The 25701-nt window shown below is 38.4% G+C and overlaps 1 protein-coding gene across 18 annotated transcripts in view; it reads left to right on the forward strand.

The window, feature by feature from the left end:
• RPS6KB1 (ribosomal protein S6 kinase B1) overlaps positions 1–25701 on the forward strand; it is a 222813-nt gene that overhangs the window by 22946 nt on the left and 174166 nt on the right. For 13 of the 18 annotated variants that reach the window (XR_011383241.1, XR_011383242.1, XM_070059928.1 and 10 more), the window contains exons 5-14: positions 1331–1478; positions 5485–5542; positions 6970–7070; positions 8812–8902; positions 9067–9157; positions 10344–10451; positions 10743–10805; positions 10987–11064; positions 16131–16238; positions 17680–17792. Coding sequence is in view for 16 of the 18 variants with exons in the window: in XM_070059928.1 (XP_069916029.1) it covers positions 1331–1478; positions 5485–5542; positions 6970–7070; positions 8812–8902; positions 9067–9157; positions 10344–10451; positions 10743–10805; positions 10987–11064; positions 16131–16238; positions 17680–17792 (959 nt within the window). In the remaining 2 variants the exon portion in view is untranslated. Of the gene's footprint in view, positions 1–1330; positions 1479–5484; positions 5543–6153; positions 6369–6969; positions 7071–8811; positions 8903–9066; positions 9158–10343; positions 10452–10742; positions 10806–10986; positions 11065–16130; positions 16239–17679; positions 17793–18717; positions 19645–21083; positions 21535–25701 lie in introns of those variants that run through there. The other 5 variants (XM_051824393.2, XM_051824392.2, XM_051824394.2 and 2 more) reach the window with 5 other exon arrangements.

Consider the following 25701-nt stretch of genomic DNA (forward strand, 5'->3'; position numbering starts at 1 on the left):
TTTATTTATTTGAAAGACAGAGTTACAGAGAGACAGAGAGACAGAGGTGGAGAAAGGGAGAGAGAGATCTTCTATCTGCTGGTTCACTACCCAAATGACCGCAATGGGTCCAGGAGCCAGGAACTTCATCTGAGTCTCCCACGTGGGTGCAGGGGCTCAAGTATTTGGGCCATCTTCCACTGCTTTCCCAGGCACATTAGCAAATAGTTGGATCAAAAGTTGAGCAACTGGTACTCGAACCAGGAGCCATATGGGATGCTTGATGCTGGCACTGCAAACAGCAGCTTTACCTGCTGTGCCATGGTGCCAGCCCCACAGATAATGTTGCAAATAATAACCCTGTGTATTTGCTTTTCATAATACTAGGTGTGTACATTGGGGTAACTTCCTGGAACTTAGACTTAGGCATGTCCAAAATAATTCATCTTTTCTCCCCAAAATTTTTTCTTACATTTCATGTTGTTGAAGGATAGCATTGTTTGATTACTTAAGGAGAAATCAGAGTATCATCATTCTTCTTATAGCTAGTAAGTCAGTAATTAACATTTTCTTTGTGCTTTCATTTTCTTAGTTACAAGTCTCAAGAGGAGTTTAGTTTACTGTTGTAATTGCATTTCTTCTCTGAAACTCCACACTGCTGCTAGAACTGTTGTTCTTAAACTCAAAGATTATTCATTTCACTTATCTGAGCATTTCTTCTTTCCAACATATTTGCCAAGATGGCCAGGAAATAGAAGGCGATTTTTCCAGCCTAATTTCTAACCACCATAACCATACTGAAATCCTGGGAGACTCCTCAGACATGTCCTGTTCTCCCAGGCTTCATTGACATTGGAATGCCTTTTGTTTAACCTTCTGCTTTTGTTTAACATCTGCATAATTTTTCATGGTGCACCTTAGGTAGCACCACGTCCAGAAAGACTTCTTTTTAGGTCAAATGGAATCCCCCATTCACCCACAGTGCCTTGTGCTTACCTCTATTGACTTGTCTTTTTCCTCTGAGACTTTGGGCTCCTATAGACAAGGCATTTCTTGTGTTAGTTCTGCTTTGTTGGCACAGAGCCTGGAGCATAGTAGACACTTAACTTAAACTTGATTTGTTTACAGATTCTTAAAATGTTGTATCTGTAGGTTTTCATTTATCTATTCACTGCAAAAAAATTCAAATAGTACAAATACGTATAAGAAATGAATGTATTCCATTATTTCATCAGAGTTTCTAGTGGGAACTATTCTGTATTGACAAGACAAGCACAATATAGATATTCCAGTTACTATAGTATTAAAATGTTCACTATTTTGTTCTTATAGATCATCTCTTTTCCTTTAGGCAATGATAGTAAGAAATGCTAAGGATACAGCTCATACAAAAGCAGAACGGAATATTCTGGAGGAAGTAAAGCATCCCTTCATTGTGGATTTAATTTATGCCTTTCAGACCGGTGGAAAACTCTACCTCATCCTTGAGTATCTCAGTGGTCAGTACACAGTTTGGTATAATTATTTGCAGTTGTTCCAGAAACTGAGTCAAAACTTTATTTTCCAGTGGAAAAATGCTTTATCTCATTGGGATCAAATAGTTCTTGAAATTGATGAATACATTAAAGTGAAGAACTCAGATGTGACCAGATGTTTCTATTTTGCACACAGATGAAATAAAAGAAACTTAAAAGTTCAGTGTTTTCCCATCTGTGAAATTTTATTTTAATCTCTTTATAATCAGTCACTAAACAAAAAAAAAAACACCTAATTGATACAGAGCTGTCAAATTGTACAAGGATAGGGTTGTATAATTCAGATGAACCATTACTGTATTCGTTTCTAAACTGAAATGGAAGAACTTACTGAGAATATTGTTTTAAAATACTGAATATTTTTAAAGTTGCATCTTTAAATAGAAATTTTTTAAAGGTTTATTTATTTATTTGAATGGTAGAGAGAGAGAGATCTTCCATCTCCTGGTTCTCTCCCCAGATGGCTGCAATAGCCTGGTCCTGACCAAAGCCAGGGTCTCCTGCATGGGTGGCAGGAGGCCATGCCCTTGGACCATCTTCCATTGCTTTCCTAGGCATATTAGCAGAGAGCTGGATTGGAAGTGGGATGGCTGGGACAGGAACTGGAGCTCATATGGGATGCTGGTGTAGCAGGTGGTGACTTAACCTATGCCACAATACTAGACCCATAAATAGAAAAAATTTTTAGTGCAGTGTAGCCTTAGTGACAGAGTATACAGTTTGCATTGGAAATCATCTGGTTTCCAAGGCCTACCATCACCTAGGAACTTTTTGCTTCACATATCATTTCTAGAGCATAGGTGTCTGATTCCAGCAAATACACTTCGGTTTTCTAAGAAACAGATTTTTGCAATAATTTGGAACTTGGAACAAAAGCTGCAGAATTTAGCAACTTTTTTTTAAAGGTTTATTTATTTGAAAGGCAGAATTACAGAGAGAGGGAGAGAGAGAAAGAGGGAGAGAGAGATTCTGTCTGCTGGTTCACTCTCCAAATGTCCACAACAGCCAGGGCTGGGCCATGCCAAAGCCAGGAGCCAGGAGCTTCTTCCAGGTCACCCTATGTGGGTGCAGGGACCCAAGGACATGGGCCATCCTCTGCTGCCTTCCCAGGCACATTAGCAGGGAGCTGGATCAGAAGTAGAGCAGCTAAAACTCAAACTAGCATCCATATGAGATGCTGGCATGCAGATGGCTGCTTAACTCTTTGCACTACAACAGCGAACCCTAGCAACTTTTTTTTTCTTTAATATTTTCTTTATTTATTTGAGTGGCAGAGTCATAAAGAGAGGAAGAGACAAAAAGAGAAAAGTCCTCCATCCACTGGTCCACTCCCCTAATAGCTGAATGGCTGGAGCTGGGCTGATCAGAAGCAATGAGCCAGGAGCCTCCTCTGGGTCTCTCACATGGGCATAGGAGCTCAAGGACTTGGGCCATCCTCCACTGCTTTCCCAGACCATAGCAGAGAGCTGGATTGGAAGTGGAGCAGCAATGTCTTGATCCTGCGCCCATATGGTATGTGGGTACTGCAGGTGACAGCTTTACCTTCTATACCACAACACTAGCTCCCCCTAGCAACTTTTAAAAAGTGGCTATTGCCATTTTTTTCGTATGGCTTTTCACAATGGTTCTTTATCTGAGAGGCAGAGAGCCAGCAAGAGTGAGTGTGAGCAAATGTGAGTACTCTCATCTACTAGTTCACTTCCTAAATTCTTATAATATTCTGGGAAGAGCTTGAAGCCAGGAGCCTGAAACTCTATCCAGGTTTCTCACCTGAGTGGCAGGAACATAATTACTTGAACCATCATCACTGTCTCCCAGGGCCTGGATTAGTAGGAAGCTAAGAGTTAGGAACCAGAGCTGAGCATTCAGCCCAAGTATATCATTGTGAGACATGAGCATCTTAACTAGTCTTAACAACTAAGCTAAGCACCTGCCCTTCTTGTAACTTTATTTTGACATTATTTCAGACTTACACAGAGCAGGTAAGCAGTGATTAGGAGGCCCATATCTCAGATGGAATGGCTGGGTCTGGCTCCTAATTCCACCTTCCTGCTAGTACAGAGCCTGGGAGGCAGTAGTGATGGCTGGAGTAATCGGGTTCTTGCCACCCAAATGGGAAATCTGGATTGAGTCCCTGGCTCACCACCTGCTCCCGCCCTACTGCTTAGCCCTGTTACCCATTACATTTGAGGAATGAGACAGTAGAAGATGAGAGTTCTCTCTTCCTCTATTTTTTTTTTTAACTCACTCTGTCTCTTAAATAAAACAAATACTTTTAAAAAAAGAATTCCCTTAATTTTGTCACCTGGAGTCCCTAAATACTATCATTTTACCATATATGATTAGTTTATACATCGTTCTATATGTATCTGTATAAATGCACATATATACACACACATATACCTGTATGTATACAGATGTGTGATTTTTTTTTTTTTATTTTTTTGAACTGTTTGAGAGTATTACAGACATGATTTGCCTTCATCCCTAAAACTGCAGGGTTTATTTTCTAAAAAAAAGGGCAGTGTCTTATATAACTACTAATTTACCTAAAATGGGGAATTAACATTGATACAGTAATCTCTCTCCTTAGTTTCTTTTAATCTTTAATCTGAATAGTACTTCAGTCTTTCTTTTTCTTTAACGATGTTGGTAATCTTGAAGAGTACAGGCTGGTGGTTTTGTGGAATGCCTCAATTTAGGTTTATCCAGTTCTTTAGGATTGGATTCAAGGTATGTGTTTTGGCAGGACTATTGAAGTGACGTTGTGTCCTCAGTGCCTGAGATCAGGAGATACATGACATTGATATCTTTGTCCCGTTAGTGGTAAAAGTCACTTTGGTCATGTGTATAAGATTGGTGTCTTCTGTTTTTTTTTTTTTTTTTTCCAGGTAGAGTTTTCTCTTTGTAATCAATAAGCATCTTTTAACAATAAATATTTCATCTTTCATCAAGCTTTCATATTCAGTTTTGGTATCCATTGATTCTTGCCTGCAGTAATTGTGATGTTTGCCAAATGATGTTTCCTATTTTATTTTGCCCCCTTCATTTATCACATAGCACTCTACTGTTATGAAGAACTTTCACTTCTCCATTTAAAAAATTTATTCATTTATTTACCTTATTGTGGACTTTCGGGTTCTAAGATTATTCAGTGTATATAATCCTTTATTATCATTATTTTGATATGTATTTGTGCCATTCTTTTTACAAGGCCTCTGCCAGGTTCATTCAGTTTTTTAAGGGTTCTGAAAATACGGAATATTAGCATTCACTAAAGTTATTGAAGATAGTTTAATTTATATTAACATTTTTCTGCCTATAGGTAAAATGTTAGATTTCAGTCAAGTTTTTTTATTTTTTTTAAACCTCAAGTCTGGAATCCACACACACTTTCAAGGTTGTAGATGTAAATTCCAAATTATTTCTAGTTTTTAAACTTAAAAGTTTCACAGAGGAATCAGAATTCTGCTAAAAATAGAGACCTGGGGACTTAGTTTGAAAATGTATGCTTTAGGATTGTTTTTATGTCTTAGGGACTGTCTTTTGTTTTTAATTAATTTATTTAAAGGGCAATGTGGCACAGACCCTCAAAAGGAGAGACAGAGACAGAGACAGAGAGATCTTCTATCTTCTGGTTCACACTCCTCAAATGCCTGCAACAGCAGGGGGTGGGCCAGACTGAAACCATGAGCCAGGAACTCCATCTGACTTCCCCACTTGGGTAGCAGGAGACCCCCCCAGGACATGGGCCATCCTCTACTGCCTTCCCAGGTGCATGAGCAGGGAGCTGGATCAGAACCAGCACTTCTGTATGGATGCCAGTGTTGCAAGCAGCTGCTTAACCTGCTTGCCCCAATGCTTGCCCAAAGGGCTTATGTCTCTAATTACAGTTAGAAGGAAAGCACAAACTCATTAGAACTGGATTGGAAATAAAGATTCTTTTATTTCTCATGTCTTGTCTTTACAGGAGGAGAATTATTTATGCAGTTAGAAAGAGAGGGAATATTTATGGAAGATACAGCCTGGTAAGTGAGATTTTTATCGTTCATAGATTTAAGTAATATCTCATATAATTAAAAGAAAGCCTCATTTCCCACTGTGGGCAGCCAAATGATTCAGTAAATTGGTCTGGAGTCAGGGGAGAAGCAACTTTGGGACTGGGCCACTATTGGAGGTCACATCATTCCTTTGCTCCCAGGCCTTGGGTGGACGGCTCTTCACACCAGGTGTTCCTAACAGAACCATTCTCATTGCGACTTTGTTTCCTTGAATTGGTAAGCTGCCTGCCTTGGCTGTGGGTATGTGTGGTTTTCCAGTGAAGCTTTATATGTGGAACAGTGGAAAGTCTAAGAAATCATCTCCTTCTTTTTAGACTTTCCAGTTCCCAAGGTGCAATCTTAGGGAGCTGATAAACCTGCATATATCATCTGTGGATTGATTATTTAGCCAGGATGGGATCTACCTCTTATTCTGTAAGATCGCATCTGCTTCAAATTAAAAATATACACAATCCTTTTGTGAAGTGACAGCAATGGGTAACAAATGAGTTTATCCTACACATTAATTGAATAGAAAGCAACACGTAAATGTTTGTTCTACCTTAATTACCAAACTGCATTCCATTGTTTAATTTCAGGCCTTTTCTAACACAGAAGCTGCATTTAAGAGCCTTAGGGATGGAGTGCCCTTTTATGGAGGAGGCTCTCTGAGCTATGTTGGAGGCTGTGTTTGTGGTCCTGCTGGCTGTGAAACTGCCTCAGTCCTCTAGGATACACCCTGTCCATCCTGGAGTAATCTGCAGGATTGCAACATTGTTATGCAGCCAGTATTGCAGTGCCCTGTGCTTTTCGAATCCAGACAGGGTTGATTCAGCCCTTTATTCTTTGGAGGTAGATAAATTTGAGTGTCACACAGTTTATAGTTGTGGGCTGGCTGGCAAGAGGGAGGGCAGATACTGTGGGCATAGCTGTTTATAAGTATGCAGCTATATTAAGTAAGGGAGGAGTGGGCTTCTGAGGGTCAGGTTATGAGGAATGTTTGGAAATCAAGACTTGATCTGTAAGAATAACCAAGTTCCTGTTTCCTGTTGGATTTTTAAATTGGGGGTTGGTGGGAGAAATTTCATTTGATCTAAATGACAGTTGGCCTAATTCCTACACAGAACAAAATGCCACCAGTGAGCATTTAGCATATTCTGGGCATCTCTGCAACCTTATCAGTATGTTCTAATGGCAAAATAGAACATTTTATAGTTTCACTAAAAGCAGTGAAATGTAAATGTCCCCATGCCGTTTGGCAGCATTCTGAACCATTTCTTTTCCCCATACATCCCCTCACCCCACTAATTTGGACTTTGGTGCATGTCTGTTTCTTTCAAGGAATTTTGCTCCATACATAAACTGCTTTGGGTAGTTTACTTGTTTTAATTTTATTAAATCATTTTTGTTTCCAGCTTTTACTTGGCAGAAATCTCCATGGCTTTGGGGCATTTACATCAAAAGGGGATCATCTACAGAGACCTGAAGCCGGAGAATATCATGCTTAATCACCAAGGTGGAGATATACTGTAAACATTTTTATAGTAAATAATAATCTTAAAATCCTCGCACACAGGCTGTGGCCATTTTCAAAGCCCCATATTCATCTCTATTATTATACATTTCCTCCCTCAGTATTAATGGCATCATAATACTTGCTGGTGTTTAAGTATTATAGTTGCTGAGATTAAAGGAGTTGAGGATAATAGCCACTCAACTGCCTTTTTCAGTTTAATCCTTATTCTTTATAGCTTTTCTTTGCCTTTTTTTTAAGTCTTTGCACAAAATATTATGGACCAAAAGCCAATTGAAACATTATTTTGATTTGTTTCTTTTTTTTTTTTTTTTTTTTTTTTTTTGACAGGCAGAGTGGACAGTGAGAGAGAGAGACAGAGAGAGAAAGGTCTTCCTTTGCCGTTGGTTCACCCTCCAATGGCCGCCGCGGCCGGCGCACCGCGCTGATCCGATGGCAGGAGCCAGGATCCAGGTGCTTTTCCTGGTCTCCCATGGGGTGCAGGGCCCAAGCACCTGGGCCATCCTCCACTGCACTCCCTGGCCATAGCAGAGAGCTGGCCTGGAAGAGGGGCAACCGGGACAGAATCCGGCACCCCAACCGGGACTAGAACCCGGTGTGCCGGCGCCGCAAGGTGGAGGATTAGCCTATTGAGCCACGGCGCCAGCCTTGATTTGTTTCTTAAATTGAAAAGTGAATCTTAATGGAGTTTTATTGACAATGCACAAATATTTTATGACAAATTTTACTAATGTTGAAAAAAGGGAAAGGATTGGAATTGAGCCAGATATCTGATATAGCCTTGAAAATAAAATATTTAGTGGACATCAATTTATTCTTGCTGTCTGGTTCATTGTTTCTCCTTTCTATCACCACCTTCCCTGAAAAGCTAGATTCTGATTCTGAATTCTAAAGCAAAGAATTAGGAGACGGATAGAATAGAAAACAACTTCTTTGATCCATAAGTTTGAGTAATTTAGGTGTTTATTTGACAATGAAAGACATATGTATCAGAGTATAGTATGTATTTACATTTCAATTAATAAGTTATTGCCTTTTCTTTTCTCTGCAATGAATCTGAGTCCCTAGGGTTGTTGAACCACTGGTTAATAACAGTTCAGTAAAGCTGAACTTGAATTGAAATGATCTTTGTGGAAGGTGATGAAAGTTTCAGTTTCTGGATCTGAGATGATTAACCCATGCCAATTTCAGTTCCTTCTCTTAACTGGTAGCACTTGCCAGAAGAGGCTAACTTGTTACAGTGACTTTCTAAGATCATTTTAAGAACTTTTAAGTCACAGTTTACTGTGATAAAGGCTATTTAAAGTGTAGTGTCACACTTTTGTTGAAACAGTGCAGCATATGTTTATTAGGGTCTGTGACTTGAGCCAGACTTAATAAAGATTTTTCCCTAGGACTTTGCTTTCTCAGAGTGGTAGACGATTCTCCGTAAAGCTATGGATAGGTGAAGCTAGGGGCTTAGACAAATGGATTAACTTTCTTCTGTTTTGTCTTTATCATCATTTATCATTTATATTGTTGGCAAAAGGTGATTCTACCCTAGCCTTCAAGTGTTAGCATTCCATTTTATGGATGGCACCTTGTTAGTTCTTGATATCTGCAAGAAGAGTTTAAGGCAGGAAACACTGAATAGAAGGATAGATTATTGTTTTATGTGATATGCTCAAATACTGCACATACTTAGAACTCTTGGAATAATCATGCTATAATCTTTTCATTGTAGGTCATGTGAAACTAACAGACTTTGGACTATGCAAAGAATCCATTCATGATGGAACAGTCACACACACATTTTGCGGAACAATAGAATACATGTGAGCTGAGTGTTAAATGTAACTGGTTTGGGATTGATAGCTAACCTTTACCTAGTTTAATAATAGTGTCTAAGTTTTCTGTAGCATCAGTGACTCCATCTATTTTTTTAATTTTCAGATATATAAATGGTTGAATTTTATGCATGCTATTTTTCTCATTGTAGGGCCCCTGAAATCTTGATGAGAAGTGGCCACAATCGTGCCGTGGATTGGTGGAGTTTGGGAGCATTAATGTATGACATGCTGACTGGAGCAGTAGGTGCACAGTTAAAAGCTGCATGTATTATGGTCTTGTGCTGAGTAGTTTTCAAATCATTATCACAGGAGGCCATTCCTGTACTTTTTGAAAATGTGGAATTATTTTCAAGCCTAAAAATTTATCAGCAGTTTAATTCTAATAATGCCTTATGATTATATAGGATCCATCCTTTTATTTATTTTTTAAAGATTTATTTGAAAGGCAGAGAGGCAGAGAGAAAGAGAGGTCTCTTATCCGCTGGTTCACTCCCCAGATGCCTGCAATGGCTGGAGCTGTGCCTGTCTGAAACCAGGAGCCTGGAGCTTCCTCTGGGTCTCTCATGTGGATGCAGGGGCCCAAGGACTTAGACCATCTTCTGCTTTCCCAGGCCATAGCAGAGAGCTGGATTGGAAGTGGAGCAGCCAGGACACGAACCATCGCCCATATAGGATGCTGGCATTGCAGACAGCAGCTTTATCCTCTATGCCACAGCACCGACCTCTTGGGGGTCCATCCTTTAAAAAACATTTTTATTTTATTTTATTTATTTTTTTATTTATTTTTATTTTTATTTTATTTTATATGTTGGGACTGGTGTTTTGACTTGTAAGTTAAACTACTGCCTGTGACACTGGCATTCTATATGGACGCCAGTTTGAGTCCCATCTGCTCTATTTCCATTCCAGCTCCCTGCTAATGTGCCTGAGAAAGCAGTGGAAGATGGCCTAACTGCTTGGGCATCTGCACCCATGTGGAAACCTGGAAGAAGCTCCTGCCTCCAGCCTGGCCCAGCCCTGGCCTTTGTAGCCATTCTGGGAGTGAGCCAGTGAATGGAGGATCTGTCTGTCTCTCCCTCTCTCTTTTTATACCTCTGCCTTTCAAATAAATAAATGATCTATGTAATGGCAGTCCTGTGAAAGAGATGTAGGTTAGATAATGTCCTCACTTTATAAATAGAGAGATCAAAACATAAAATCACATGCTTTGCCAAGTATCACACAAGTGACTGGTGAAAACTCAGGCTTCATTCCAGGTCATTGCTGAACTCCTCTGTGATGCTTCTTGAAAACTACAGGTCTTCAGTAGTCAGCCCATTTCACTGCATACATTTCTGACCACCTTGCATAATTGACTAATTCAGAAAATGGATGATATTCTTTAAAATGTTTTTATATGCTAATTTAATCTCTTTTCTACCCTTAGCCCCCATTCACTGGGGAGAATAGAAAGAAAACAATTGACAAAATCCTCAAATGTAAACTCAATTTGCCTCCCTACCTCACACAAGAAGCCAGAGATCTGCTTAAAAAGGTAGTTTTTTAATGGGTACTCGAAATATAAGTCTCAATAACTAATTTTAACTGGGTAGAATCTAACATTTTGAATAAAGAATCATACAAGGTATTGAACAAATAAAGCATGCAGTTTATGAAGGCATAGTACCAATTTGTTTAAAGATTTTTTCTTTTTATTTTCAGACTATTTAGTAGTAACTGATAAATTACATTTTCTAAAGGTAATATAAATGAACAAATTATACAAAGGGAAAAAATAAATATGATTGAAGTTCTTTATCAATACTTTATTTGTTTCCCCCTTAAGCTGCTGAAAAGAAACGCTGCTTCACGTCTTGGAGCTGGTCCTGGGGATGCTGGAGAAGTTCAAGTAGGGATTGACATATTTGGTGTTCTGGGAAAAGACTGCTTATTTTGCTTATTTTGTGTTTGTCAGGGTTGTATGTAGTTGCTTATAAGTTTAGCTGATTTTGTGATTTGTCACTTCAAACAGTTAATTTGTCATCCCAGTAAAATCTGTTCTCCTTGTCTTTCTCTATTCTTTTTTCTAGGCTCACCCATTCTTCAGACACATTAATTGGGAAGAACTTCTAGCTCGAAAGGTGGAGCCGCCCTTTAAACCTCTGTTGGTATGTATCCATGAAAACAGATAAAATTGAGGGACTTTGTGCTTTTCTAGAAAAAGAAAAACCTTAGAGCAGTTTTAAACATATTTTTAAATTCAAAGAACTTTGGTCTTCTCTTTAGAATCTTTATTTGGTATTTTGTTTACAAGAATTAATGCCAGTGGTGACTGATGACTATATTAGCTATTATTTCAAGAAGTTGAGAATTTTTTTCCCCTAATTTAACCGACTGTAAACTTGATTCTCTGGGAATTTTTTGTTCAAAATGTAGGATATATGTGTAATTTGCTAGGCCTGCTATATCAAAGTACCACATACTGAGTGGCTTAAGTAATAGAAATATATTTTCTCAGATCTGTAAGCTAGAAGTCTAAGATTAAGTTGGCGGGATTGGTTACTTTTTTTCCTTAAAGGTTTATTTTATTTATTTGAAAAGCAGAGAGAGGGGAGGGAGGGAGGGAACAAGGGAGGGAGAGAGAGAGAGAGAGAGAAACAGATTTTCCATCCATAGGTTCATTCCCCAAAAGGTTGCAATGATTGGCGCTGGGCCAGGCTGGAGCCAGGAGCTTTATTCAGGTCTCTCAAGTGGGTGCAGGGGCCCAAACACTTGGGCCATCCTTTGCTGCTTTCCCAGTTGCACTAGCAAGGAGCTGGATCAGATGTAGAGTAGCCAGGACTTGAACTGGTGCCCATATGGGGTGCCAGTGCTGCAGGCAGCAGCTTTACCTGCTTTGCCACAGCACTGGCCCCAGATTGGTTGTTTCTGAGGACTGTGACAGAGACTAAGTTCCATGCCGTTCCCCTAGTTTCTGATGATTTGCTGGCAATTTTTACCTATCTTTGGGTTATAGATATATCACCTGGATATCTGTTTTTATGTTTATTTGTGCTCAAACTTACTCCTCCCTTTTTAAAAATAAATTTATTAATTATTTTTTAAGGAAGACAAATTTCATAAGTACACTTTAGGAATATAGTTATTCTTCCCACCATACCTCCTCCCTCTCCCCTTCCCAGTCCCATTCTCCATTAAGATTCATTTTCAGTTAACTTAGTACACAGAAGACCAACTCTATGCCAAGTAAAGATTTCAACAATTTGCACACACACATACACAAAGAAACTGAGAACTAAATTTACAGTTAACTCTCATAATACAACTCATTGAGGAGTTGTATGCATGGGGAGTTAGTGCACAGTGACTCCTATTGTTAACAATTAACACTTTTGTATATGAAGTCAGTGGTCAGTGACCATATGAGGCTCTTGACATGAGTTGCCTAGGCTATGGAAGCCTTTTGAATCCACAAACTCCGTCAGTAGTTAGATAAGCCCATAAGCAAGGTGGAAGTTTTTTCCTCCCTTTAAAAAAAAAGTACATCCTCAGCTGGCACCATGGCTCAATTGGCTAATCCTCCACCTGCAGCGCCAGCACCCCGGGTTCTAGTCCCGGTTGCCCCTCTTCCAGTCCAGCTCTCTGCTGTGGCCCAGGAAGGCAGTGGAGGATGGTCCAAGTGCTTGGGCCCTGCACCCGCATGGGAGACCAGGAGGAAGCACCTGGCTCCTGGCTTCGGATTGGTGCAGCACACCTGCCGTAGCGGCTTTTTGGGGGGTGAATCAATGGAAGGAAGACCTTTCTCTCTGTCTCTCTCTCACTGTCCAACTCTGCCTGTCAAAAAAAAAAAAAAAAAAAAAAAATCCTCCTTTGATGGCCACTTCTTTCTGCTGGGATCTCACTCAGAGATCCTTCATGTAGAACATTTATTGCCACAGTGTCTTGGCTTTCCATGCCTGAAATGTTCTCATAGGCTTTTCAGCCAGACCAGGAAGCCTTAAGGGTTGATTCTGAAGTCAGAATGTTATTTAAGTGATTATCATTCTATGAGTCTGCTATGTGGACTGCTTCCCATGTTGGAACTCCCTCACCCCCTTTTTATAAAATTCTTTATTTAAAAGGCAGCTAGACCGGCGCCGTGGCTCACTAGGCTAATCCTCCGCCTAGCGGCGCCGGCACACCGGGTTCTAGTCCCGGTTGGGGCGCCGGATTCTGTCCCGGTTGCCCCTCTTCCAGGCCAGCTCTCTGCTGTGGCCACGGAGTGCAGTGGAGGATGGCCCAGGTGCTTGGGCCCTGCACCCCATGGGAGACCAGGAAAAGCACCTGGCTCCTGGCTCCTGCCATCGGATCAGCGCGGTGCGCCGGCCGCAGCGCTCTGGCCGCGGCGGCCATTGGAGGGTGAACCAACGGCAAAGGAAGACCTTTCTCTCTGTCTCTCTCTCACTGTCCACTCTGCCTGTCAAAAAAAAAAAAAAAAGGCAGCTAGAGAGTGTGTCCCCATTTCTGGTTCATTTTCCAAATGGTGGCAACAGCCAGGGCTGGGCTAGGCTGAAGACAGGAGTCAGGAACTCATCCCCGGTTTTCCATGTGGATGGCGGGAACTCTACTGCTTGAATCTGCTGCCTCTCAGGGTGTACATTAGCAGGCAGTTGGGATTGGGAGCAGAGCCAGACTCAAACCCTGGCACTCCAACAGGCAATACGACCATCCTAAACCCTGGCTTAACTGCTTTGCCAAAACACCTTTTCCATGTAAGATTACATTCTGATGAACTGAAGATTAGAACTTGAACATATGAATTTGGAGGTAAGGAAAGCCACACAATTCAACCTTTAACAATGTGAATATGAGAAAATACATTAGTGTTTTAGTTCTTTCAGCCCAGAATCTAAGAAAACATAGTTTCTTTTTCCATTTCTTGGGATGTGGGTGGAGGAAGAGGAACATGATATTGATGATGATGATTATTTGTTCATGGAGTACAAGATGACCTTTAAAATGTCAGTATATACAGTTGTAAGGATAATTAACTGTCAGATACCTACTGCCCAACTTCAAAAATTATCAGGGTTGTCTTTAAAACATACTTGTAAACATAACCACCATGCCATCATTACACCTAGAAAAGTTGATGATTTCCCCAGTTGTTTTTCAGTTTTGAATCTCTTTTTTTCCCTTTTGCTTCAGTAAGAATCCAGTCAAGATCTATGCATGGTTTGGTACTGTATCTTTTAGGTCTCTTGATTTTTAGAAAATCCCCTTTGACATCTTCCCCTGGGTATTTACTGAAGAAACTGGACCATTTGTCCTGCAGACTTTCTCCCATTTTGATTTTGCTGGATTTATTTCCATGATGTTATTGACCATGTTCATCTGTTGTCTTTGTTTTCAAAACCAGTAATTAGATTTAGGTGCTTCATCTAATTCAGATTAAACTCTTGAGACTGTATGCCTCAGTCAGGAAGTGTAAGCTGTAGTTGTATTTCTTTCAGTGATGTTGGTGGTCATTGAAGCGTACATCAGTAATTCTTAGCTGGGGTAATCTGGTGACTCCAGAGACATTTTTATTGCCACAACATAGGAGAAAGACCACTACATGTATCTAGGGCTAGGGACCAGCACAGGACAATGCCAGTAACAGAATAATCAGACCCAAAATGTAAATAGTGCTGAGGTTGAGAAACTTTAGCCTAATCTCATGGTTTCATTAAGGATTTGAAAAATAGCCTTAATTCTGTTATTCATTCTTTATTAGCTGAAATTCTTGCATCAGTTGTTTGGTTACCCAAAGTGTAGGAAAGGCAAGATAAATATTTTCACATTTTCAAAATGAAAAAATGAGTTCCCTAGCATCTTCCAGAATTAACCAGTGAATTTTCTGACTTCTTTTCTTAGTATCATTATGAACTTACACATTTTAGCATATTTGAGTGTTCAATACATTGCAGTTATTTTATTGATGCTCATTTTTCTCATTTTTGGACATTAGGTTCATCTTTAGTTTGATTTTGGATTCTTTTTGTCATGACCACATCACATCAAATGACCACATCTGATGAGAGGAAAAGGAAGAAACTAATAATATTCTTTATTTATCTTGTATAATTCCTACTCCATACTGAGAATCACTCATTTCTCCAAGGAAATATTTCTAATGGGAATCAGAATTTGGAGATCACAATCGAGGCACTGACAGTACTCATTGTTACTGGGTTGATCATATTAATATGTCTTAAAACTATTCAGAAGTATATTTTATAAATAAGGTCAATGTTATTTTAGTATTAAGTCAGATTTTCTAAATTAGTATATTTTCCCTATATTTAACCTAAGAGTCTAACCAAATGGATTGGGAAAGAGAGAAGGTATTAAAGAAATCTGGTAGTTAGGGGCCTGCGCTGTGGCACAGCTGGTTAACGCCCTGGCCTGAAGTGCTGGCATCCCATATGGGCACCGGTTTGAGTTCTGGCTGCTCCACTTCCAATCCAGCTCTCTGCTATGGCCTGGGAAAGCAGAAGATGGCCTAAGTCCTTGGGCCCCTGCACACGTGTGGGAGACCCGGAAGAAGCTCCCGGCTTCTGGCTTCAGATTGGCGTGGCTCTGGCTGTTGAGGCCAATTGGGGAGTGAACCATCGGATGGGAGACCTCTCTCTCTTTCTCTCTCTCTCTCTCTCTGCGTAACTCTGACTTTCAAATAAATAAATAAATCTTTAAAAAAAATTAGAAATCTGGTAGTTAGAACTTAGGTAATACTACTCTTTCACGAGAAAATATCCTCATGCAGGGTAGACTATTTTTATTCCTTGGGAAATCTAAAGGAGTGAAACAAGCCATAGGAAGAAACTTTAACTAGAGCATCTTGCCAATATGATTTGCGTTTTAACTCCTTAGTTTTTCCGGTTCATTACAAACCTGCAGTGGCCAACTGAGCAAATTATTTCTAGGGATCTGGCTAGTGAACTAGGCACACTGAAGCTTTGTGAGGGGAAAACTGATTACATTTTTAATAGGAATGATATCTGTATGCTAAAATATATTTTAATGCATGTTTAAAATTTATAATTTGTTCATAGATTTTGCCTTTTTTCCATGTGGACTATGTCTACTACAATTACTCTGATATTTTATTAGTCAGCTCCTGCAAAACAAGCTCTACCCAAAGCTTGCAACACATTTGATTTATGTGTATGATGTAGACTATTCATCGTTTTCTAATCATTTTGTTTTTATAAAGCAATCTGAAGAGGATGTGAGTCAGTTTGATTCAAAGTTTACACGTCAGACACCTGTTGACAGCCCAGATGACTCAACTCTCAGTGAAAGTGCCAACCAGGTCTTCTTGGTAAGTGAAACAATTTCCATGTGGCCATGGGAAATTGGATGGGCTCTTCAGTAAGAAAATTGATTTGGCTGCTTTTGCAGTTCACGTGGTAACCTAGATAACTTTGTTGTTGTTCTTAAATTATTCCTTTATAACTTACTGGTACCTAGAAAATTGATCATAATCCAACATTCCAATTTAGCAATTGCAGTGGGAACATATGATTCTTTGGAGTCTATGATTCCTTTTTTGGTTAAGCCAGTGAGTTAAAATGATGTGAGGCTTAGCATCTCAATCAAAAACTACAGCCACAATACTGAGAGGAAAAGAGCTCACAGTTTTCTTCTTCAGAGATCTGGAGTACTTTTTTTTCTGTTTTAAAAAGGCAGAGTGACAGGGAGAAACAGTGCATGCGTGAGAAAGATCTTTCATCTTCTGGTTCACTCCCCAAATGGTCATGATGGACAGGCCTGGGCCAGGCTGAAGCCAGGAGCCTGAAACTCCATCTAAGTCACTCACATAGATGGCAGGAACCCAAGCACTTGGGGCATCCTCTGGCTGCTTTCCCAGGTGCATTATCAAGGAGCTGGATCAACAGCAGAGCAGCCAGGACTTGAATAGGCACTGCTGTATGGGATGCAAGTTGTGGCTTAACTTGTTGCACTATAACACTGGCCCCTTGGGCATTCTTAACATAAGTCTGTAGGGAATTTCTAATGTTAACTGTGACTACTCAACATCAAAATACATTGATTCAAATGTGACAGTAAATAAGTTTGCATTGTACAAGTATTTGTGTGAGATTATACTTCAGAAGCAAAGCTAAGCCCTTATGTATTGGCCAACAAAGATGATGGATTTATATTAGATGGGCATCGAGTACTGCTTGCCTAAGTATCAGGTGTGCTCATGTTTTTCACTACTTCTGTGTCACATGGACATCTACTCATTATTTATCCTTTGTAACCTTTGTCATTTCCTTTTCAGCTACTTCTAGAGAATATAGAGAAAGCATTCTTTGCGGAGGCTTTTCCCCCATTTGTTTCTGAGTTCTCTGGATTTGCCACTAACTTAATTCTCACACACTTTTTCATGCTGTTGACAGCATAACCCAAGTAGTGTTGTATCTTCTAGGGTTGGGAGTAAGTTCTGAAGTTAACATGAAATGCAAAAACTGTATATAATCAAAATCACTTTTAAGTCATCTTACTTAGTACAGTATGGATTTGAATAAACATCACTGAGGAGTAATTCTATACATGTATGATTAGGTAGTAATATATAAGAAGAGGGGTCAGTATTTGGCCTAGAAGTTAAGACACTGCTTGGTACACCTGCATCCCCTATAGGAGTGCCTCACTTTGTGTCCTCCTCCATTCCTGATTCCAGCTTCTTGCTAATGCACACCCTGCTCAGTTAGCTAGGTCCCTGCCACCCATGTGGCATTTGCTATGTCTTTCAGGGTTTTACATATGTGGCTCCATCTGTACTTGAAAGTGTGAAAGAAAAGTTTTCCTTTGAACCAAAAATCCGATCACCTCGAAGATTTATTGGCAGCCCACGGACACCTGTCAGGTATTTCAGTCTCTGTTATTCTCAGTCTTTTGTTTTTGTTTTTCAAACCTAGAAGAACACTTCTTAAGAAATTTATGCCAAGTTACATAAATGAAAGGTCTGTCATACTTCTTTGGTTGATATAAACACAGCATTTATGTCTTCTCAAATTGCAAAGGACAAGTCTGTGACTAATCTATGACATGTTACATAGTTTGCCTTCCCTCCTGAAAGTAAGCTGCTACACTGGCAGATGTCCTTTTCTTCCATTTAACACATTTATGGTGTACCAAGGGCTGTGCCACATGTTACATGTTTATAACACAGGAATGGTCTGATGAAGCTTACAGTTTAGTGGGAGAGAGTCATAATTTACCATGGAAGGAAATACACAAAATACATTTATAATTACAAGTAGTGCCAAGTGGTGTGCGTGTATATAAATATATATATATAAAGTGTGGTGCTAGCAGCAGAGAAAAGCAAGAGGGCTTCTGTTCATGGTTGTCAGAGGAAGGCTTCCCTGGTGAAATAACATCTAAATGAAGAAAAAGAGCCCACCATACAAATAATAGGAGGTACAAGACCATGGCATACCAGAAGAAAAGCAAGTGCAGAAGCCCCGAGGGAAGAAAACACTTGGCTTTTTTTTGGAAATGAAAGGGAGATGCATGTTCCTGGAGTGTGGTGAGTGAGGAGAAATGGCGGAGGTTTGAGAAAGTATTATAAATGCCATGGGAAGCTATTTTAAGTCAGGGAGTAAAATTATTTTTAAGAATAATTTATTGACGATTTTAGGAGTCAAGTGTAGACATAGAGGGGAGAGATGGCTCAACTTTTGCCTTTGTACTAATCCATATGAAAATAAACATCTTATTACCTTCCTCTTTAAATGTAAGAGAAGTATTTTTTTGTTGAGCTGATCCTTGAGACAAATGAATGATAGCTCTCCCTTGTCTTAAAGCCCAGTCAAATTTTCTCCTGGGGATTTCTGGGGAAGAGGTGCTTCAGCCAGCACGGCAAATCCTCAGACACCTGTGGAATACCCAATGGAAACAAGTGGAATAGAGCAGATGGATGTGACGACAAGTGGGGAAGCATCAGCTCCACTTCCGATACGACAGCCGAACTCCGGACCATACAAAAAACAAGCTTTTCCCATGATCTCCAAACGGCCAGAGCACCTGCGTATGAATCTATGACAGAGCAAAGCTTCCAATGAATATGAGGTGAAAAAGGGGGAGGGAGGGTTGTGAGCCTCCTGCAAAGTGAACAAGAAGACTCAAAATGACAGTCTCAGAGTCAGTGTTGTTACACAGAACACTTTGGACGGAGGAGAAACAAACATAGATTTTTAAAACTCAATCAATGGTGCAAAAAAAAAAAAAAACTTAAGCAAAATAGTATTGCAGAACTCTTAGGCACATCAATTGATTGATTCCTAGCGACATCTTCTCAACCTTATCAAGGATTTTCATGTTGACGGCTCGAAACTGGCAGTATTAAGGGTAGGATGTTGCTTCTGAATCACTGTTGAGTTCTGATTGTGTTGAAGAAGGGTTATACTTTCATTAGGCAATAATGCCTATAATACTTGCAACTAAGGACAAATTAGCATGCAAGCTTGGTCAAACTTTTTCCAGCAACATGGAATCAAAGACAAAACAAACTTATCAATTGATGTTTTATGTGCAAACAACCTGAATCTTTTTTTTATATAAATATATATTTTTCAAATAGATTTTTGATTCAGCTCATTATGGAATACATCCCAAACTTTAAAATGCGAAATTATTGGTTGGTGTGAAGAAAGCCAGACAGTTTTTGTTTCTTCTCTTGATGAAATAATAAAATGCAAATGAATCATTGTTAACCACAGCTGTGGCTCGTTTGAGGGATTGGGGTGGACCTGGGGTTCATTTTCAGTGACCCAGCTGCAATACCTGTCTGTAATACTAGAAAAAAGATGATTCTATTTAATCATTTCTACTTGCAGTACTGCTATGTGCTCAGCTTAACTGGAAGCCTTGGAATGGGCATAAGTTTTATGTCCTACATTTCATCCTTATCCTGGGCCTGCGTTGCACTGGAAAAAAAACAAACCACCACCTGTACTTATACCAGTATTTGGTTCAAGATGCCAAATTTGTTCAGCCCATAGTTGAAGAAGGACAGAAGAGAGTCAGGATAAAATGCATACCAAGGGCTGTAAAATGAGGGAGTTAGGGATTTCCAGGGGAAAGAGGGTGTTGCCATGGTCCACACTCTAATATCTTTACAGCAAATTGGTAAGGTTTCATGTTTTACTTCTTTTTACTGTTTTTGCTGTATACCTTAATTTTTTTTCCTTGACAGTTTTAAAAAGGAAAAAGGTCTAATTTTCTTTGTTTGTATTGGGGCTATATTTTTTGATTGTAAAAATATTTAATGGCCTTTTGATGAATGTCTTCCACATTGAATAAGAAAACTTAGTGGCTTAATTTAGGAAACACATTAACAGGACACCATGTTTTGAAATTGTAACAAAATCCACATAAGTGATTTTACAGGTACAAAGAATAAAAATAAGGTAACTTTACCTTCTTAAATATTTTCTGCCTTAAAGAGAGCATTTCCATGACTTTAGCTGGTGAAAGGGTTTAATATCTGCAGAGCTTTATAAAAATGTATTTCAGTGCTGCTGGTATAGTAGATGATCATGCAATTGCAGTTGAGTATTATCACCTCTTTTTTGTTTTGTCTTTTATATGTCTTCAATCTGAGTGTGCAAAGTCAATTTGTGATATTTTGCAACCCTAGGGTTTTTTTAAATAGATGCTGCTTGCTATGTTTTCCAAACCTTTTTGAGCCATAGGATCCAAGCCATAGAATTCTTTATGCATGTTGAATTCAGTCAAAAAAGAACAAGATGCTGCTTATTTCAATTGCAGTTCAAGTCACATGGGATGAAATCCTGTGACAGTAAACAAAAGCAAAAACAGAAAACATAAAAAATGATTTGAAATATATCTTTTCAATTGTGGCAATAAATGAAAGATTTGGTTCATTTTGGGACAGAAAGCCTTTTTTTTTTCTAATCACTCCCTCCAGATTCCCTCCTCCCTTATTGCAGCAGCCGACTGAGAACTTGGGAGTTGTAGCTGGTAAATTAGAAACTACAATAATGATTTAAGCACATAAATTGTATTTAGTCTATCTTTGTTCTTTGAAATTTTATGATATTTGAAAAAACAGAACCCAAAAAGCTCTGGTGATATGTACAGGCATTATTTTAGACTGTAAATGATTGTCAAATATGTTTACTCACTGTAGTGTTGACTGCCTGACCAGATTCCAGTGAAACTTTTACACCAAAATACTCCTCGTCAGTCTTAACTTGTGAGTAACATGTACACTGTGATTGGCTGGCTTTAACCACCCCATAGTTAAACTGTTCTCATAATTAGTACTGCCAGCAATAGTGGCAAACTGCAACTTTTTTTTTTTTTTTTTTTTGCAGAAAAACCATTAATTGCACACCATCTGCACAAGTACATATTTTTTCTAACTTCACATTTATTAAGTAAAATTACTTTCCCATGCTGTGGCCGTGTTTATTGAGAAATTGTGTTTCATAAGTGGATATCCCTACTATGACTGTGAAAACATGTCAGGTGTCACATTAGTGTCACAGACAGAAAGCACACACCTATGCAATATGGCTTACCTTATATTTATTTGTAAAAAATCCAAACATAGTTTAAAATATATGATGTCAATATTACTAGTCTTGTGTTTCTTAGAGGGTCTTTATGATTAAACCAGGTAAGTGTATAACAGAGATTAAGTGCTTTTTCTTTTAGTCACTTAGTTTCTTTAGAATCAGCTATTACAGGATATTTTTTTATTTTATACATGCTGTTTTTTAATCAAAATATAATCACTGAATTGAAGTTTACTAATTTTGATTTTATAAGGTTTGTAGCATTACAGAATAACTAAACTGGGATTTATAAAACCAGCTGTGATTAACAATGTAAAGTATTAATTATTGAACTTGAACCAGATTTTTAGGAAAATTGTTATTTCTTTTTCCCCTTCATGGTCTTAAGTAATTTGAAGTCTTCAGAAGGATTTTCCCATACTATTTTTTGAGACAGAAGATAATTTGACAAGGGTGGGGAGGATGCATGCATGTTACTCCATAAATTCAACATTGTTTACTATGGATAGTAAGTGATTATAAACAAGATGCATCTTAGATAGTAGTAATGTACTGAGCTCTGGATTTTACACTTGAAACCAAACTGTTTTGAATATTACTAGTCATATGGTTCCTAGCTTACAAGGGCTAGATCTAAGATTATTCACTTAAGAAATGTTGAATTTATGAAGATTAGATTTTGAGGATTTGAGAATGGTTAATTTCTCAAGAATACCACTGTCCAGACATCTGTGTTTTTTCATAGGAGTAGACACCAGCAAGTTGGACAAAAGTATTGTAAAAGTATTGTCATACATGACCTGTGGTCTGTTGCTGATTAATACAGTACTTTCCTTATGTGGTTCTTAACACTACAGCACAAGTATTATCTTAGTGGATTACGTAGTGCAACATCTGAAAGATGGGTTCATCTGTGTGTGTGTTTGCTCTTTAAACTATTAGGTTTCTCCCCTTGCAAGTTGGCTTTGCATCTATCAAAGTAAATAAATTTCTTCAGCTGCCTTATTAGGAGTGCTTTGAGGGTTACACCGTTTTTGCTTTTCATCTTGTATTTAGTTTACTGTATTAAGGTATTTCATTTCAGATTGAATGAATGTAAATAGAAATTAAATGCAAATTTGAATGAACATAAAATAGAAGTGATTTTTTATTACCCTAAACTAGGAAGCGGTAACTTAGTATACGTATCAGATGTACAAATGATTTAAATAATTTTTTCTCATTAACACTCCAGATGTGTCCAAATTCTCATACTCTTATTTAATAAACTATTTATGTATGTGATGAGTGACAGTTGTAAAACTGTTTCTGCTGAGAAACTGAAGCTATTTAGGTATATAACAAGTTTTAGTACTGATTTTATATTAGATCTTAAGCATCTTTGATTTTCAATCTGTTAAATAGAATTGAATTGTTTGCTTTAAAAAAGGTTCATATTACAAGTTAGTGAAAGCTAGCTTCACATAAAAACATTGGGAAGACTTTCTTCTGCTTACAATCAACAGTCTGTCTTGCCACACTTGTCAGCTGCATTAAATAATTTGATATATATACACAAAAATAATGTAATGCACAAATCTGTTTTAACTAATGTTTCTTATCTTGTATAAGATGGGTGTTTCATATAAAATATTTATCTATAAACTAATTTTATCACACTTGCCAAGGTGTTTTCTCCCAAAAGTAACATTTTCCTATGACATTTTCCTCCTTATCAAATCACCATATTGTCTAAAAAATGCAGCACTGTCCACCATGAACCTCTTTTACTATTTTAATCATATTAAGAAAAAGTCTGAATAGTTACCAGGTAAGCAGGTATGGTAAAAACAGGTATTGCAGTAGGGCTAAAGTAACTTAAGTAGTAGAATGCTATTCTTGTGTTCTGAACAGCATGTCTTCTAGGCCCTTTTTCACAGCCAAATTTTAATTCCAATTGCTTTTGTCACCTCTCCCGTGCTTATATAATCCCAAACAGTATGGCTACTAGCTTCACCACAAAACCAGAAAACTGATTTCAGGCCAACTTAGGTTGTTAAAATATTTTCAGGGATTTTCAAAGTAGATAAAAGGGCTAAATGTACTGTAACTTAAGGAACAGAAACAATCTGAGTGTTGGGGAAAGGGTTATAGGCTTCCTAACGTCCTTTTGTCATTTTGGCCAACAAGCATGAAAGTGACTTTATCCACAGCTTGTGGTCAAAACCCTTTGTCTTTCATGTGCTGCTTTGGACTTTGTCTTATCAATATTGCAAATTTGTTTTCTGCCTCTCCCTCATAACTTATTCCCACTGTCTTCCTTGTATACAAACTCGATAGATGGTACACAAATGGGCAGAAATCTTGTACCCCAAAGTTAGATAAAAACAGTGGGATCCTTCAGACTTCTGTTATAGACTTCAGATTCTTCCATATCAAGGCAAGAAAATGCCTCATCCTCTTTTCCACCACCCTGCACTGATAATCCTAAGGCAGGCAAACCACACAATCCAAAACTATGGCCATACCTGAGTGCAAGCTTCAGTCTTCCAATTAATGGTGATTCAGTGATTCAAGAAAATTGGTCTGTAATTATTTTCTCTGTTGTATTTTTTCAGGTTTAGGAATTAAGGTTATGCTGGCTTCATAGAAGGAGTTTGGGAGGATCCCCTCCCTTTCAGTTGTTTTGAATAGCTTGAGAAGAATTGAAGTTAGTTCTTATTTGAATGTCTGGTAAAATTCAGCAGTGAAGCCATCTGGTCCTGGGCTTTGCTTTGTTGGGAGGGTCTTTATTACGGATTCCATTTCCATCTTGGTTATAGTCTGTTTAGGTTTTCTATATCTTCCTGGCTCAGTTGGGCTCATACTGGTTTTATGTCCAGCAATCTATTCATTTCTTCTAGGTTTCCCAATTTGTTGGTATACAGCTCTTTGAATATTTCTGATGATTCTTTTTATTTCTGTGGTGTCTGTTCTCTTTTCACCTCTGATTTTATTAATTTGGGTTTTCTCCCTACTTTTTTTGGTTAACTGGGCCAATGGCCTGTCAATTTTTTTCCTGAAAAATCAGCTCTTTGTTTTGATGATATTTTGTATTCTATTGGTTTCAATTTTGTTTATTTCTTCTCTAATTTTAATTATTTCTTTTCTCCTACTAGTTTTGGGTTTGGTTTCCTATTGGTTTTTCTGTGGCCTAGTATGTGGTCTATCCTAGAGAATTTCCACACACTGGTGAGAAGACTGCATTCTGCAACTATAGGATGAAAAGTTCTGTAGGTATCTGTTAGATCTGTTTGGTCTGTAGTGTCAATTAACTTGTTTCCTTGATGATTTTCTGTCTGGTTGATCCGTCTGTTGCTGAAAGTGGGGTATTAAAGTCCCCCATTATTATTATATTGGAGTCTATGTCTCCCTTTAGATCCATTAACATTTCTTTTAAATAGCCAGGTGCCCGGTAATTAGGTGCATATACGTTTATTATAGCCACATCTTCCTGTTGAACTGATCTCTTAATCATTACATAGTATCCTTCTTTGTCTCTCTCTCTCTCTCTCTCTTTTTCAGTATATGTACTGCCGATGTGAGCACCTTGTCTCTTTTAACAGTTTTTGTGTTAAAGTCTATTTTGTCTGATAATAGGATGGCTATACCAGCTCTTTTTTGGTTTCTGTTAGCATGGAATCTTTTCCCATCTTTTCACTTTCAGTCTATGTGTACATTTGTTGGTGAGGTCTGTCTCTTGTAGTTCAAAATATTTTGAAGAGTCCTGAATAAATTTTCATAATATGTATTTCCATGTACATTATTTTGAAGTCTTTCAAAAATTTCAGCAACAAATAATCTAATTTTAAAATTATATTTTCTATGAACTTTTGAAGATACCCATGTATACAGACAGAGATATTTGTAGAGAAATACATATAAATAGGCTAGTGTAGAAATCTAAAATGGTCAGATTCACTGAGGATAAATAAGTATTTTATTGGGGATAATTGAGACCAAAGTGTGGTGTTCTAGATAATGATGTTTATTGCTTTAAAACTCATGTAAGTCCATCTCCAGGTCCCACAGAACTTTACTGGTATGACTGGGAGATAGGAAGTTCAGAAGGAATAATCATGATCATTTCTTTTGGGCATGTGGGAGACTGAGATGCAGTTCTAGGTGTCTGGCCTCAGCTTAGCCCAGCCCTGGATGTTGAAGGACTAGTGGATAAAAGATCTCTCTCACATGCATGTTCCCACTCTC

The sequence above is a fragment of the Oryctolagus cuniculus genome, chromosome 17, assembly GCF_964237555.1.
Source record: "Oryctolagus cuniculus chromosome 17, mOryCun1.1, whole genome shotgun sequence".
In the NCBI taxonomy this organism is placed as follows: Eukaryota; Metazoa; Chordata; class Mammalia; order Lagomorpha; family Leporidae; genus Oryctolagus; species Oryctolagus cuniculus.